Source organism: Purpureocillium takamizusanense, chromosome 6 (assembly GCF_022605165.1).
Source record: "Purpureocillium takamizusanense chromosome 6, complete sequence".
Lineage (NCBI taxonomy): Eukaryota > Fungi > Ascomycota > Sordariomycetes > Hypocreales > Ophiocordycipitaceae > Purpureocillium > Purpureocillium takamizusanense.
The window spans coordinates 150,616-166,519 of NC_063073.1; the positions used below are offsets into that span (position 1 = coordinate 150,616).

Genomic DNA, 15,904 nt, shown 5'->3' on the forward strand with positions numbered 1-15,904 from the left:
TATGACCCCAAGAAATATTTGATCACTGTATAAACCTTGCTAGACGAAACCCAGGCACCATGGCCGTCATTCTCGTTACTGGTGCAAACCGCGGCATCGGCCTCGCCATAGTCCGAGGCATCACGGCGCGACTCCCAAACGACACCGTCATCCTGGGCTGCCGCAGCCTGCAGTCCGGACAGGACGCCATGCGAGATCTACAGACGGCTGGCGGTGACGGCGGCGGCGGCGGCGTCAAGTTGGACGTGGTAGAAATCGATATTGAGAGCGACTCGTCCATTGCGGCGGCCGTGGCGACCATTGAACACAGATATGGCCGACTCGATGGTACGTGGTATACGCGGTACATGTGTATTCTTCTTCTGTCTTGTGTGTGTGTGCCCTGACGCTGCTGCGGCGCGCACGAAAATCCATCACCTCCCAAAGTCGACCGATGGAATATGTGTTATCCCACTTGTTTGTTTGCTTGCTGATCCCTTGAGGGACACGCCGCCAGTTCTCGTCAACAACGCCATAAAACTGCACGTCGCGGCGACGGCCGGGTGCGGCCTCTCCGCCGCGAGGGCCGCCTCCAACGCGTGCTTCAACAATGGCATCACGTCCAACGCGGTTGTGACGCGCGCATTCACCCCTCTCCTGCGAAGGAGCGCGAGCCCACGCGTCGTCATGGTGTCCAGCACAAGGGGGAGCATGGGCCGCACCGCCTCCAAGCAGGTTCGTTGACGTCTCACTCGTCGTCCATCCTCCTCCCCCCTTTCTCCTCTCGACGCACCATGGCTTTGACATCAAGAAAGAGGAGAGGAAATCACGGCTGACGAGGCATCAGCTGCCCCCCGTCGCGCTCGTCGATTACTGCATCGTCAAGGCCGGGCTCAACATGCTCACGCTTCACCTACAGGCCGCCGAGGACAACGATGAGAACGCCGTCGAGAAGGCGAGAATCACGTTCTGGGCCGTCAGCCCCGGCCACTGCAAGACGGCCCTCAACGGCTTTAAGGGCCTCAAGGATCCTCTTGATGGGGCCGAGGTCGTGCTCAAGTTGTTGGAATCCAGGGCAGGCGCAATTCCGGGAGGCACCTTCTGGGAATATGAAGGTGGCGAGTTTCGCATGCCTCCTTGGTAAGACTTGATTGCGCGGCCAGGCCGAGGCGGGAACCCTCCTTGTGGGTAAAAGGGGGAAATCGTGAAGCAGAATGCGAAATATGTCTTTTTTTACACTTCATGGAGCATAGCATGGCCGCTTCCTGGCACATACTTTTGCGAAAAACCCAATGAGATCTACCTTCCCCTGCAACGCCGGGGTGCGGCGCCCCTCACACATCAACACGTGCTGCTAACTTAGAGCATTTTGCGCGCGGCGGCCTCGTGCTCGCTACTGGGCTCCTCATGGTCCTCGGTCACCCCACTCTCCCGTCTTCTGTCCCCTGCCTTGGTCAGGCCCTCGATACCCAGGGCGACTTCACCGACCCGCCGCAAAACTGCCAGGAGCGCACCCCTGAGGTCTTGGCTCAGGTCCTTGTTCAGCAATTCCACTGACATAGGATAGAAGTCGGGGATATGAGCTTTGAATGCATCCTCGGGAAACGTGGCGTAGCCTTCCAGGACATCCACCACAACGGGTCGCCATGCCATAATATTCCTATGCTGACTTTCTTCCGCCAGTAGTGAGTATCCAGTGATGATGTCCTTGCACAATGGCACCAATGCGGCCTCGATGTCGGGCCTGCTCTCCAGTCTCTCCGGCGCGTTGTCCGCAAACATCCTGAAAAGAATGGACACGTATGTAGCAGCTGATCCGCTCTCCTGTTTGAGCAGATTGGGTGGCTGCTTCATGAAGCCTTCGCGCCAGAGTCGCATGCGGAGCTCCTTGTCCTCATTAAAGCGCCGGGCAAACTGGAAAGAGCGCTTCAACAACGCCATGAGCCGAAGCAGCTCGGTGGACGGGATGTGAGTATACACAGCGTCGTTGCTGAAGAGCTCATTGACCGTCTCAATCATCAGCAACTGCAGCACACACCTTGAGATGATGCGATTGAAAAATCGTCGGCGCGCGGCGGTCACCACCACAGGCTGCTGTTGCAGGTTGGACGAGGGCTTGAACTCCTCCAGTGGCTGGCTGGCGGTGGGCGTCTGTAGCTCTTCTCCCTTGAGATGCGGCGATGGCTGCCCGTGCATGGACTCGGCGTCAGACAAAATGCTGTTCTCATCTGCGCCATTGATCTTCAGAGACTTTTCGTCGACAGCAGGGGCATCGGTGGGGGGGCTCAGGCTGCTGGAAAAGTCGAACCCATTGGACTGGAGTGAGAGTGACGCCGTGGAGTTCGGATTGGCCGCGGTGAAAAGTTGGTAGGCTGTGGTTCGCTCAAAGAGCTCACAGAAGGCCCCAACAATCCTGGCCCAGTGCTCGGCTGTGAACTTGGTCACATTCTTGAGGATCAGCTGTTGTAGACAGTTGCTTCCGATTCGTGAGATTGTGTCGTTCTCCTGGCAGATACACAACGCCAACAGCTCGAGGAACCGGTCGAGCATATGCTCGAGTGCGTCAAAATAGTGCGTGAAGAGCGTGATCATGTTGCGCAACGCCTGGATCATAGTAGTGGACAGCCAAACGGAGAGTTCCTCATGATTGAGGACGTTTGTCAACTCGGGCCGGGACCGGAGCACCATGAAGATCGGGTAGAGCTGCTGCCGCCAGAGTATGTCCCAGAACTCGGGTGTGAAGTCCCCGCCATACTTGACAAGGGCGGCGAAAAAGTACTCCAGTGCGTTCGAACGCACCTCTAGATCCTCTCCAGTCATGAGGACGTCATGAAAAGCGAAGAGCACAGGGAACCAGTAGCCCTCCTCGACCGATGTTCTCGTTGGCACCGGTTTGGCAACACCATCTGCAGCTTTGGTGGTCGACTCGCCCTTCTTCGGAATTTGCGACAACGGGCATTCGGGAGTCTTAAGCATTGTAGGAACAATGGATTTCAGCAGCTCCAACGCCGCCAGGCTCTTCTTCTGGAACTTCAGATTCTTGGAGAATTCCGTCAAGCAAACAATGAGGTCTGTGAAGGCCCCCTGAGTGATGACGACCCCAAACTTGGTCCGATATACTTGGTTGACGTTCTCGTAGGCGAGGTTGACGATGCTCTCGTGTGGTTCTCGAGCGGCAACGGTGAAGACTCCAAACATTGTCCTCCAACCCGAGCGAATGTTATCCCCGCGAGCTTGAATCATCTGGATAAGACAGCGCAGGACCATGTCCTTGACCGTGATGTTGTGTGAATTTGCCAGTACATGTTCAAACGGTTTCAAAAAGTCCTTTTGGAATTTGAAGCCAGCCAGTTCCTCAATTTCCATGAAGCGCATGGACAACTGTCGTAGTGAGTCCAATGCGAAAAACACAATGTTCATGTTGTTGTGGCATCCAACTTGGTTGAAGTGTTCGCCGAGGACGTCCCAAATGTTGCTCCACTCGAAGCGCACACGGTCCATGTTGTAGTAGCTGATCTCCACAATCTTCTGGAGACTGTAGGTGCGCGGAGAGTCGTTGGAGCCTGAGACCTTGATCTCGTCCCAGCTAACCTCGGTGAGGGCTTTGGCGAAGTGAACCATGGCTTCTCCGGAGAGGTTGGCCGTATTTGTGAAAATTCGGTCAACGCTGCGAATGAATTCATCCGAGCGGCTCTCCAATGCGATCTCGTTGGAAAACCCGCGGGAACCAGTGCCTGACCGCTGGCGGGGTCTCTGCCGGGATTGGGTCGATGACCTCGAGTCAGATGTGTCGGTCCGTGTGAATCGGGCCTGCGAAACATCTGGCACCGCGCTTTCGTCCACGCCGCCAGTGATTAATTGCAGCCGGTCAAGCTGACTGATACACATGAGTATGTCCTTCCAAGACTCGGCTAAAAGATTGCCCTCGGTCTGGCCGAGTTCCAACAAAACTTTGAGAGCTTCAATATTCTTGGCCAGCATGTCTTGAGGGTTGTTCAGATGAGTCGTATTTCTCAAAGCCGAGATGAACGCTTCTCTAGGCGTGGACAGCTCAAAGACACATGCGATCCTCGTCGCAAGTTTCATGCCCTCAAGACATAACTTGTTGACCTCGAGGTTGTGTGCCTTTTGCATCTGACTCGAGAGAGCCGAAAAGTAGGACATCCAGGTTACGTCGAACATGGAGCCCACATGTTTGGAGGATGTTGCAGGGATAAATTTAAGCCCAGCCTTGGAGGTGTTGCGGCGTTGGCTCTTGAAGAGATTCTTGAAGAGCTGCTCAGACCGTAACGAGATCTCCTCAGACTGCTGCACATATGCTTCGCGCTGCAAATCACGCCCAACGTTGGAGAGCGCTTGGCCAAGCCCTGCAGCAAGACCAGTGGGTTGCGAAGCTGGCGTTCCCGAGGCGGCGGCCGCCTCGCGCTCGCTGGTGAGGACAATCTCATTGTTGGCAATCTCCTCATATATTCCGATTAGGTACTCGTCCGGCAGATCGGCGTTGTCGTTGATACCCCGGTTGTTCTTGATGAATTCTTCCTTGCTCATCCTCTTGGCTATCTTGCTGCTGTGCTGATCTGTGTTCAGCATGATCACCGAGTATGCCAGCACGTATGCCGTGTCGGCATTCGCGAAGGCGTTGGGATTGCCCAGCACGTATCGCTCAGCAAATTTCAGCATGAAGCGGTCGATTTTTTGTGCCTCTCCAGGAAGACGGAATGATTGCAGGAACTGGCGTAAAGCATCGACAAAGCGTTTCTTGGTAAAGTCCATGGAGTCAACAAAGGCATGCATGATGTCAATGTTCTGCGGATCGCCCTCGCCCAAAAACTCTCCAATTTGGGCCTTGTCGAGTTTGTCCTCCTTTAGTAGAAAGCTGGCAATCTCTGCCGGCTCTTCACTCGCGATGAAGCCATCGCGCAACAGCAGCTTGATGCCCCTCTTGGGTTTGAAGTTGAACTGTCTGATGGCGTTCATTAATGCCGTTTTCCGCGCCTTTTCCTTTTCCAGCTGATCAGGATCATCGTCCACTACAGGCGTCGATGGCGGTAAAGGTGTCTCCAGTCGGGAGGCGCTCTCGCTTGCCGTTGGGTCGATCGATGGCCGCAGTTCATCCAACGACGCCTTCGTGTCGCCGTCTGCCTTCACCGTCTCGGTGCCGTCTGCTCGCAGCGACGCTGACCAATTTACCAGAGATCTCAGGGACTCCACCAAGGCCTCGAGGGACAGTCGCTTTATCGCATACTCTTTGGGGAAATCAGGTTCGGCCTCTTGCTGCGGCACAATGTGCACAACGGTCAATGGTGGGGGTAGGATGCCCTTTAGCTGCCACTCGCTTGCTGGGGCAGACTTTGCACGCAACTCCTCGTATACTTGCTCATTAATAGATGTGATTGCGACAGGAGTGGTAGAGAACTTGGAGAGGTCTTCGACAATTGTCTGAAAGATGTTGTCCACTGTTTGATCGCAGTCATAGTTGAGGTAGATTTCCACGAGAGCTCGTGGATCGGCACATAAACGGTTGAGGATGGTGACAAAGTAGAGTTTCTGTGATAGCGGCGCGTTCCGCCGAGACAACAGGGCCAAATAGATCTCATTGAGGATGACTTCTATCTCCTTCTACACGGTTTGTTAGCCCTGGAGGGTGAGTGGGGACTGCCAAAAGGGGGTTGTGTCTTGCCTTGAAGGACGGCCGCATGTACTTGAGCATGAGCCAAAAGATCTCGCAGCAGACATCGAAAATGCGGTCCACAGCGCTGGCGCCATTACGGGTAATGCTGAGGCAGAGGTAGAATTTGACAGCCTGGAGGAAAGATGTGGGTTCGTTGCTCTTTGAACTCTTGATTGTGCACAGTGGCGACGTGAAAACAGTTATGTTGTTGTTGAGGACGGTGTGAATGAGGTGAAGAGATATGAGCTTGGAGCGCATGGGCTGCCCGCGCAGGTCGTAGAGCTGGTCCGGGGCGAGGACCTTTGTCGAGAGATTGCAAAATGATCGAAACACGAGATATGCATCTCGGATGTACACTTCGTCTTCTGCGTCCAGCGCATCGCCGTCGTCGTGGGTTGGGTAGTCAGTAACCGACTGGCCGGAAACTGACGTGTCTGTTTCGTCCTTCTTAGCCGGTGTCAATCGAGTGACCATGGTAGGCCCGTCGCCCAGATTGGAGTCGTCGAAGCTCTTCCGATGCTCGAGGTCCTTCAATGTCAGTTTCGCGCCGTTCCCGTTCGCGTCGCCAGATTCGCCAGATGGCGCTATCGACCCATCGTCGTCAACGGCTCCGTTGGCAGCCTCGGCCGGGTCGAACGTGATGTTGCTTGAGCTATGCTTGAGGCTGCCGAGGTTCAACCTCGCCTCCTTCATGTGCAGCCTTGTCTTGACACGTTCGAAGACTGTCCCGACCATCTGGGTGAGGGTGCCTTGTGCGACCTGTTGGTTGGCGGTGCTCCGCGACAGGAGAAAGACGTTGTAGACCTGGCGGACGGCCTTGAGCAGGCCAGCGCCATGGACGACAATCTTGTCATTGAGAACAGCGGCCAAGAGGGATTTTACAATCTGGAGCTGAATCTCAACGGCTGTAGTCTCGCCCTGGAAGCAGTCGCATATCGTGTCGATGGCGCGCTCGATTAACGGCGGGGCGGGCTCGGCACCGTCCTTGGCGTCGTTTTCTCGAGTGGGGATGGAGAAGTAGGAGTAGGAGATGAGCTTTCCAATGCAGTCGAGCGCGGCATTTGTCAGTTGCGGGTTGTTCGACTTGGTCGCCAGCTGCAGGGGAGCAAAAACGATGTCGGGGTCGGGGAGCTGGTCCTGCTCCTTGATGGCATCGAGGGCCTTCTTAGCCGAGTCGGCGAGCTGCTTGTTGCGCTGGGCATCTTTGGAAGTGGCAATGGCATCCAGGGAGGATACCACAAACTTGAGGGAGCTCATCGGGGAGCAGAGGGTCAACCAGCTGCCATTCGCGAGGGTATCGGGTGAGGCGGATGCGAGCGAGAGGTTTTATTAGGGGGGAGGCGCAAGCAACCGCGGCCAAGATGGCTGCCCTGTTTGCCCGCGGAGCAGTCGTCGCACGGGTGCAAATGCGAGCTTGAGGCGACCCGTGGAGTGTTCCTGGGACGTCGCGAAGTGTGCTGCTGGGCTGCTGCGTCAAGGCCGACGACGCGATGGCTTGGGTATTATCGTCAATGTCTTGACGAACAAGCGCCGAAGGGACACTTTGGTAACTTGACGCGACAGCTGACTGATGTGGAATGGCGGGCTCCATTGGCCCAGCGGGACCAGGGTGCTGTGCTTGCCAGCCGAGAGCCCGCCCGCCCCGTGGTTCGACACTGGTGCTCGGTGACACCAATCAAGTATCTCATACTTTGAATCTCTTGAATATCACTATAGATAAAAAGTATTATATACCTGTCTGATTCTTGCTTCTAGCTGTGCCAGTCGTTCCTACCTCCCAAATACGTACTTGGGTGCCTGTCGAACCTCGGAGGCCCTAGTGTCCCTACAGCTGGCGGGCATGGCGGGCACCCAAGCAGCCAGCGGGTCATTGACAGCACGCCCACCCGCGGCACTTTGGTGATGCTTCGAATTCAGCCTCCACCACACGGCGGTTGAATGCAGCCTGCCCAGGCATCGGTGTGCCTGCCTACGGACACTCACAGAGTCACCACTGACCAGCGTGCACAGTAGTGTGCCTCGCTAACCTAGTACTACTACTACCTGTCACCATTACAGTAACTAACGTTACTAGGTAAGTACTAGGGTAAGAACGGACGGATCCAGGCCCATCTGCAGCGCCAACTCCTGGGCTCCGGCCGGCGGAGGCACCAGCGGACGTGCGTGACGGCGGCGTCGCGGCCCATCCACAAATCGGCCCCAGTGCCTGGCCGGGGCGGCATTACATTCTTCACACTTTTTTTCGGACCGCCGCTCCTTCAAGTGGACTTCCGGTGGATGGGGGGCCCAGAGGAGAAAGGAGAGGAAGGAGTGTCCTCATGCCTCAGGCCCGCCCACACACGCTCGCCGTCCGTGAATCCGTGCAATGCCCGCCGGTCAGGCCACGCATTGAGTCTCGTCAGCGAGTCTTATTAGTACGTACATACATCGGTGGCGGCACGCATCATTGCTGTGGAGCAAGTACCGCTTGGCAGGGAGTCCCGGGTGCCTGGACGAGCCCTTTCCCAGGACCCTAACTCCCTATGTCTTGGGCTGCTCCGTCTCAACAACTTCCATTCGAGGTTGAACAGGAAGGCGCTCATTGTAGACGGACTGGGACCTCGACGGCGCCGTCGCCTCGGTGTTGCACTGCGTACGCGATGTCGGGCAACGTCGCGAGATCGATGGACGTATCGGAGGGCATTGTAAGAGCCAAGCGTGTTACGTTATGGCAAAGCGCAATCGCAGGGCCCATATCGTAGGCTTCGGGGAGTCGCGCGAAATGCCATAGGCGTGCTCCCGCATGGTCCAGGAGGGTCCCGGCAGCCATATCCTGGGCCAGCTCCGAAAGCGGTCTAGGCCCCATAGCTTCCAGTCCGCGACGGAGCTCAACGCAAAAAACTGAGCGGCCAACCACAACCCCAAAGGAAATCTCCGTCGCCTCGCGATCCTCCACCCCGTCCGTCCACCTCCGTCGTCGTTGTCAACATTTCCTGCGCGCGCGCACCTCATCTTTCTTCACACCCGCTTGCCAATTGCTGCCTTTGCGCACCACCTTTCGTCGTCCGCGAGGTTTTCAGCATCACAGCCTCCCCTGTCGACGGACCCGGGTCGACCGTCCATCCCCTCCATCAAAGCAGAGCCATTTTCTCCCCTCCGACATGCTCAGCGCCGCTCTTCGGAGGCGAGTCCTCGCCCCAACTCACAATGCCCTCCGAACGGGCTTCACCTCGCACGTCGTGAGGTACTACGCCTCCTTCCCAGACCACCAGGTCGTCAAGATGCCCGCCCTGTCTCCCACCATGCAGGCTGGCAACATCGGTGCCTGGCAGAAGAAGGCTGGAGACTCCATCGCCCCAGGCGACGTGCTGGTGGAGATCGAGACCGACAAGGCTCAGATGGACTTTGAGTTCCAGGAGGAGGGCATCATTGCCAAGATTCTCAAGGAGTCTGGCGAGAAGGATGTTCCTGTCGGCAGCGTAAGTTGTCCTCTTTCTGCCCCATACTTGTTGGGTCCCGCGAGACGCACCACATCAGACCTCGTACAAGTTGCGCATATGCTGCATTGGCTCACTAGCTGACTCTACGTGTTCTTTCTAGCCCATTGCCATCCTTGTCGAGGAGGGAACCGACATTTCTGCCTTCGAGAAATTCACACTCGAGGACGCTGGCGGCGACGCCAAGACTGCCCAGCCCAAGCAGGAAGAGAAGACCGAGTCGCAATCAGCCCCCGCCCCGACCCCGTCTCCTGCGCCCGAGCCTGAGCAGTACTCTTCCTCCAAGGGCAAGCTGCAGACCGCCCTCGACCGCGAGCCCAATGCTTCTCCCGCCGCCAAGCGACTTGCACGCGAGAACGGTGTGAGCCTTGACGGCCTCAAGGGAACCGGCAAGGGCGGCAAGATCACCGAGGAGGACGTCAAGAAGGCCGTCAGCAGCCCGGCCGTTGCTGCTCCTGGCGCCACCTTCGAGGACATCCCGATCAGCAGCATGCGCAAGGTCATCGCCAACCGCCTGCAGGAGTCTGTCCAGAACAACCCCCACTTTTTCGTCACCAGCTCCCTGTCCGTGACCAAGCTGCTGAAGCTGCGTCAGGCTCTCAACAGCTCGTCTGAGGGCAAGTACAAACTTTCGGTCAACGACTTCCTGATCAAGGCCATTGCCATCGCGTCCAAGAAGGTGCCCGCCGTCAACTCCAGCTGGCGCGAGGGCAGCATTCGTCAGTTCAACAGCGTCGACGTCTCCGTCGCCGTGTCTACCCCGACCGGTCTCATCACCCCCATCGTTGCCGGCGTCGATGCCCGTGGCCTCGAGTCCATCTCCGGAAAGGTCAAGGAGCTCGCCAAGAAGGCTCGCGACGGCAAGCTCAAGCCTGAGGAGTACCAGGGTGGCACCATCTCCATCTCTAACATGGGCATGAACGCCGCCGTCGACCACTTCACCGCTGTCATCAACCCTCCTCAGGCCGCTATCCTGGCCGTCGGCACCACCAAGAAGGTTGCTGTCCCGGTCGAGAACGAGGACGGCACCACTGGTGTTGAGTGGGAGGACCAAATCACCGTCACGGCCAGCTTCGACCACAAGGTCGTTGATGGCGCCGTTGGTGCCGAGTGGATCCGCGAGGTCAAGAAGGTCATCGAGAACCCCCTGGAGCTGCTCCTCTAAGCGGGCCCGTACAGAGTAAAGTCAAGTGTTTGGGAGCGTTACGACGACAGGAAAACGAGGTGGGAGGTTGAATACCTTATAGACTAGGTCGGCGTGGGTGACCTGGGCCGCTCACAAGCGGGTCCGGGAGCAGCGGAAGACGCAGCACGAAGACAGGGTTGATCTCTCGCCTTCTGCGAGAACCCAGAGGCAAGGCGCCCGTGTACAATGACCCTTGATTGACGCATTTGGGACGGGGACCGGTTTGCAGCTTGTACATTGGTTTGCTATTCCTCCTCGCCTTCAATGCAGAGACTTTTGATATGTTCTAAATCTGTAGGTGACGCACCCGCTTCACGGTGCACTACTTGGACGTGCTGGCCACCGCCTGAGAGGTGGGGAGAGCCGGTCCTTGCTTTCTCCGAGCATGTGACGCATCACGCCCGTGATCGGGTGTTCTCTTTTTATGTCTTTCCAAGCAGGCCAACAGGCGACTTCAGCTTAGCAAGAACAGCTAGCAGCGCGCCAAAGAAGGTCATTGCGCCGCTGAAATAGGAGAGCTCATGAAAGCCATGGTATCTCTCAACCAGGCTTCCGCTAACCGGAGGCCCCACGAGAGCGGAAAAGGAGGCGAGGGCCATGCCGACGCCCATGTAAGTGCCGATATTCTCGGGGCGGTCGACGCACAAAGTTACGGCGACGGAGCCGCCTGATATGATTGCGCCGGAGAAGAAGCCAAAGAGGGCAGAGAAGACGATGATGGCCGCATTAGATTGGGCATGGGGCCAGCAAAAGATTAAAACGGCCGTGGTGGCGGCAGCCGCCGTCAGAATGTTTATGCGGCCGAATTTGTCCCCCACGACGCCCGGTATAACGCGCCCAAAGACGGACGCGCCATTGATGATGGCCACGAGGTAGCTAGCCAGGGTCTCGCCCATGCCGCGCGTGATTGCGTACGTGGGGATGAGGAAGAGGGGGACGAACATGCCGATCATGGCGAAGAAGAAGGCGGCGACGAGCAGATCGTACATTGGATCGCGGAAAGCGTACCAGAGGAAGAAGCGGGTGCGACGGGGAGGCAGACGCGAGCGGACCGCGAGGGAGGACAAGGCCAGGGCGGGCAGCATGACGAAGCCGACGACGCGGACGGACCAGCCGAACCCGAGGCCGGTGCGGGTGAGCAGGTTAGACAGCATGATGGGGAAGACGATGGCACCGATGGAGGAGCCCGCCACGGCGATGCCCATGGCGGCGCCGCGACGCTTGTCAAACCACTGGGGCACGGCGGCGAGCGCGGGGAACATGACGAGGCCGTTGGCAAGCCCGGTGAGGACACCCTGGGCGAGCATGAACTGCCAGTAGCGCGTGCAGAGGCTCGTCATCATGATGGCGAAGACGTACAGGACAGCGGCGGGACGGATGACCTGAGCCCAACCCAGCCCAAGGTCAGCATGGAACAGAACGTTGAGAAAACACCGCCGCCGCCGCCGCCCGCTCCATGTGCCACAAGCGAGGAGCGAGCACGAACACGAGCAAAAGCACAAGTACTACAAGCAACTCACCCAAGCTCCGTAACGGTCAAACAGCGGCCCGCCCATGGCACCCGTGGCGAACATGAGAAAGGCTTGGACGGAGCCGATCCAGGCGATGCGATCGGCGCCCTCGTGCGGCAGCAGCTCAAAAGCGTAGTAGGCCTGGAAGATGCCGAAGGCGTTGGTGTAGCCCAGGGTGCAGAAGAAGGCGCCCGCGGCCCCGGCGGCGACGAGCCAGGCGCGAGCCCCGCCGTCCGGGAAGCTGGTCGCATCCGGAGGGCCGTTGTCATCTGCGGACGGACTGATGACTTTGGCGGCGACGGCGGCGGCGGCGGAAGAGGGGGGTGAGGAGGAGGAGGAGCAGGCGTCCGCGTCCGTCTTTTCGTGTTCCGGAAGCGCCTGTGGTGCATGGTGTTGCGGCGAAAGAGGCATGATTTTGCTCCTGCAATGGCACCGTGCACAGCGTGTCTGGTTATTCCTACTGTATTCGTACCTGGGTATCCGATCTGCTGTAGCTATCTATGTCGGGCGCCGTCATCGAACCGGACGACGTAGGTCCTTTATACCATATCATGGCCGTACACGATGAGCCAGGCCATGGCGAGCAACAAGCCCCTGCTTCGCAAGTCCGTCCGGGCTCTTGAGGCCGAATATGCCGACCATGTCAGTGCCACCGGCGGCGCATTGGTGACGCCCATTGTCTGAGACGGGGGGGGGGTCCAGGTATGTATGACAGGCTGAAGAAGTCAGCCACAGCTTAAACAATGTGGACGATGGATTGCCTGATGTTAGTACGTTCGTGGTCCTGATCGTGGTAGTTCTTTGGTGGCTTACACGCCTGGCCGTCAAGGCCAATCAGCGAGCGCCGGGTTCGGCAATTTCGCCACGACCGGCCAATGATAGCCACGCATCTCTCGGCCTTTTCGACAGCCCGTCTGCCGGGGCTGACAGGGTTTAGACCCTTTCCCGGCCGCGAGGAAGCATCTGATTGATAACGAGTCGCTGCTCTTGTTTCCTTTCATAAACGAAAAGAGAAAACAAGGAGAGGAGAGGAAAATACCCGACAAGCTCGGCCTTCTCGTCCGCCTACCCGTGGCCTCTTGCACGCCCTCTGAGAACCCGACATCATCGCTGGGTGTAGGTGCCTACTGACTAACCTTACTACCAACCGCCCTGTGCGTGGATACAGCACCACTGCCCGCAACAAACGCCTACAAGACCCTGCTAAAAGGAGGTGCCTGAGTACCTATCTTAGGTACCTGAGGTAGGTCCTATGGCGGGTGCACCAGCTGAAGATCAGGCGGGCTCCGCCCCTCGACCCTCATCTCAGTCTCAAGCCCAGACAGATCATCACCCACCACACCAAATCGCACCACCACCACCACCACCACCACCACTGCAGACAACATCACAACCTCACCTGCTGCGGCCCACTCCCGAAAAGAAGCGCCGTCGCCCGGCCCTCGCCTGTGAGCAATGCCGCAGCCGCAAGATCAAGTGCGACCGCAGCTCGCCCTGCGGCCACTGCACCAAGGCCCGCATCGCCAGCTGCACCTACGCACCCACCCACATCCCCGCCTCAAGATCGTCTAACAAGTCGAAGCGGCCCCTGGCGTCCAAGGCCGCTAGTCCGCCGCCGCCGCGGGATCCGGCCTCGTCCGCTGCCCCGACGCCGCAGCCGGCCCTGCCCCAGCAGCGTCTGATAGTGCCGGCCGCCGAGGGCAGCGCAACAAGCACCACGACAAGGATCCACGCAGATGCCAGTGGCATCCTGCCCGAGACGAAAAGCAGGCTAGGCGGCCTCGCCATGGTCTTGCCGTCCAACACGTCGGCGTCGAGCGCGCCCTCCTCAAAGGCCGGCTCGGCCTCTGACACGTCCAATGTCGACTGGCTCGTAGCCAGGGTCCATGAACTCGAAGAGAAACTTGCCAATGTCGTCCACATCACCAGCAAGCACGACACGGCGCGCAATGAGCGGCCCGAGCCCCCCTTGGGCGGTACCGTCTCCAAGACGAGGTACTTTGGCACGAGCCACTGGATCAACGTTATAGACTTGGTAAGCAGCATCACTCCTCTGCACATGCGTTCGCTGCACAGCTAACCCCTGCCGTCGGCTAGCTCCCCACCGAGTTCGCCATCCTCGGTCGTGCAGAGGTCGAAAAGACTGACGTCTATCATGCCCTCGTCAAGTGCAAGGCCCTCGCCCGTCGCATCAAGCAGCTGCGCTACCGCCCTCTGTCCTCCGACAAGTTGGGCAAGCAGATCCCGCCTCGATCTGTTGCAGACCAGCTTGTCGACAACTATCTGCGCACCTTTGAAGGCGTCCTCCGCATCGTTCATGTACCGTCGTTTCGCGCCGACTACGAGCGCTACTGGCAGAATCCCGATGCCGCGAACGACGCCTTTGTCATGCAGATGCAGCTCTGCATGGCCTTGGGCGCCGTCATGTACGATGACTTCTTTAGCATGAGGGCCACGGCTGTTCAGTGGATTCAAGAGGCCCAGCTGTGGCTCATGCTTCCTCCCGAGAAGAGCAGGATGACCATTGCCGCTATTCAAATAGGATGCCTTTTGGTCCTGGCCAAATCCGTCTGTGGCGTCGGACCTGATCTCACATGGATCGCGTGTGGCTCGCTCGTCCGGAAAGCCATGTACATGGGCTTGCATAGGGATCCCAGCCGCCTCGGGAAGATGACGACGTTTCGGGCGGAGATCCGGCGACGTCTCTGGGCCACCATTCTGGAGCTCAATCTCCAAAGCGCCTTTGAATCAGGTGGCTCTCCGTTGGTAAAGCAGTCCGAATACGACACACTCGCCCCCGCCAACATTGACGACGAGCTTCTCGGTGATGAGACGGACGGCGAGCGACCAATTGAAGAGCCACCCGAGGTCCCGACCCAGACTTCGGTGCAGATTGCAGTCTACAAATCCCTTCCTCTCCGTCTCGATCTCCTTAAAAAGGCCAACGACTTTGGCCGTGGCCAGTCCTACGAGGAGGTGCTTCGACTCAACTCGGAGCTAACAAAGGCCTGCCGAGAGCTCTCTCAGAGGCTGCTGTCGCTCCGAAGCAAGGCGAAAAGCCACCCGGCGGCCCAGATTAGCACCTTTCACATATCCATGGCCGAGCTGTATTTGTACCGCTTCTTCCACGCCCTGCACCAGACGGTGATTGCCAAGTCCTTTGACGATCATCGGTACTACTTCTCCCGCAGGATGTGTCTCGACAGCGCGCTCAAGCTCATGCACATCTACGGCATTTCCGGCTCGCACCCCCTGCATCCCGCCGAGGGCTTTGCCGAATTTCGTCGCATCATTACGAGTGGGTCGGGCATGTTTCGCTACATCCCAGTGCAAGCGCTCTTCTACATCGGCGTCGAGCTTATTCACCAGAAAAAGGGCCAGTCAACCAGCCTGGGCTATCTGCCATCTCTCGGAGACTCGGACCTCCGCTCTTGCATGGAAAAGGCTATGTCATGGACCATTGATCGTGTGCGTTCAGGCGAGACTAACATCAAGGTGCACTGCTTCCTTGCGGCGGCCCTGGGTCACGTCGATGCGCTCACCGCTGGACTGGATGAGACGTCCATCAACGAAGTTATTTCATCTCGTGCGACGGACTCGGCTCTCCGGTGTCTGGAGGCTCTCAAGGAGGTGGCCGAGCGGGAGGGCGTTCCGGCCGAGGAGGAAGAGGCCGAAATCGACAAGGTGGGAGATGTCACGGACATGCAGCTGGACTGGATGGAGGACTGGGCCTGGGACAACGCAGTGGAGTTGCCATGGCAGCAGTGGTCGCAGGGTGCCTTTGATGGCTCGCCAGCCGTGCAACCGGACCAGTTTCTAGGTCCGTAAGACGGGCGGGCTGCGCGCGCGAGCCATGTGCCAGCTATGAGGTCGATGCCGTGTGACGAGTAGACACGGCGGGAAAGCACTCACCGCAGATGTTGCATTGCGTGCATTTCATTCAAAGGGTCTTCCCGCGACTTGGGTGGTCATCGATGCAGGAACTTTGTTGTATCGGCTCCGAGATGCCGACTCGGCGAAACACGGCTGCAGGCTGTACCACAGCCACACCTGTCAAGGCACTTGCTCACCAACCAGCTGC

At 58.2% G+C, this 15,904-nt stretch overlaps 5 protein-coding genes across 5 annotated transcripts; 3 read left to right on the forward strand and 2 right to left on the reverse strand.

Moving 5' to 3' along the window:
* Positions 1-59: 59 nt before the first annotated feature.
* JDV02_006518 (uncharacterized protein) lies at positions 60-1,123 on the forward strand (the record flags this gene model as incomplete). The annotated part of the gene is made up of 3 exons (XM_047987921.1): positions 60-327; positions 497-714; positions 827-1,123. The coding sequence occupies 3 exons, from the start codon at positions 60-62 to the stop codon at positions 1,121-1,123; spliced, it is 783 nt and encodes a 260-aa protein (XP_047843911.1).
* Positions 265-7,180, reverse strand: SEC7 (guanine nucleotide exchange protein for ADP-robosylation factor). Its single transcript, XM_047987922.1, has 2 exons — positions 5,660-7,180; positions 265-5,598 (listed from the first exon to the last, which is right to left on the reverse strand). The coding sequence occupies exons 1-2, from the start codon at positions 6,905-6,907 to the stop codon at positions 1,339-1,341; spliced, it is 5,508 nt and encodes a 1,835-aa protein (XP_047843912.1). The 5' UTR covers positions 6,908-7,180; the 3' UTR covers positions 265-1,338.
* A 1,357-nt stretch (positions 7,181-8,537) lies between these two features.
* LAT1 (Dihydrolipoyllysine-residue acetyltransferase) lies at positions 8,538-11,006 on the forward strand. The gene is made up of 2 exons (XM_047987923.1): positions 8,538-9,108; positions 9,230-11,006. Exons 1-2 carry the CDS (start codon positions 8,791-8,793, stop codon positions 10,289-10,291), a joined length of 1,380 nt encoding a protein of 459 aa, XP_047843913.1. The 5' UTR covers positions 8,538-8,790; the 3' UTR covers positions 10,292-11,006.
* On the reverse strand, positions 10,582-12,575 carry JDV02_006521 (uncharacterized protein). Its single transcript, XM_047987924.1, has 2 exons — positions 11,833-12,575; positions 10,582-11,694 (listed from the first exon to the last, which is right to left on the reverse strand). Exons 1-2 carry the CDS (start codon positions 12,232-12,234, stop codon positions 10,735-10,737), a joined length of 1,362 nt encoding a protein of 453 aa, XP_047843914.1. The 5' UTR covers positions 12,235-12,575; the 3' UTR covers positions 10,582-10,734.
* Positions 12,576-13,075: 500 nt separating this feature from the next.
* Positions 13,076-15,651, forward strand: JDV02_006522 (uncharacterized protein; the record flags this gene model as incomplete). Its single annotated transcript, XM_047987925.1, has 2 exons — positions 13,076-13,858; positions 13,921-15,651. 2 exons carry the CDS (start codon positions 13,076-13,078, stop codon positions 15,649-15,651), a joined length of 2,514 nt encoding a protein of 837 aa, XP_047843915.1.
* Between the last annotated feature and the right edge of the window lie 253 nt (positions 15,652-15,904).

What these genes read in the sequence shown, in the direction of transcription:
- LAT1 (XM_047987923.1), top strand. Translation starts at nt 8,791, where the DNA reads ATGCTCAGCGCCGCTCTTCGGAGGCGAGTCCTCGCCCCAACTCACAAT. An exon ending in AGGATGTTCCTGTCGGCAGC is followed by an intron (nt 9,109 to 9,229) that starts GTAAGTTGTCCT and finishes TGTTCTTTCTAG; the next exon opens with CCCATTGCCATCCTTGTCGA.
- SEC7 (XM_047987922.1), bottom strand. Translation starts at nt 6,907, where the DNA reads ATGAGCTCCCTCAAGTTTGTGGTATCCTCCCTGGATGCCATTGCCACT. An exon ending in ACATGCGGCCGTCCTTCAAG is followed by an intron (nt 5,599 to 5,659) that starts GCAAGACACAAC and finishes CAAACCGTGTAG; the next exon opens with AAGGAGATAGAAGTCATCCT.
- JDV02_006521 (XM_047987924.1), bottom strand. Translation starts at nt 12,234, where the DNA reads ATGCCTCTTTCGCCGCAACACCATGCACCACAGGCGCTTCCGGAACAC. An exon ending in TTGACCGTTACGGAGCTTGG is followed by an intron (nt 11,695 to 11,832) that starts GTGAGTTGCTTG and finishes GGTTGGGCTCAG; the next exon opens with GTCATCCGTCCCGCCGCTGT.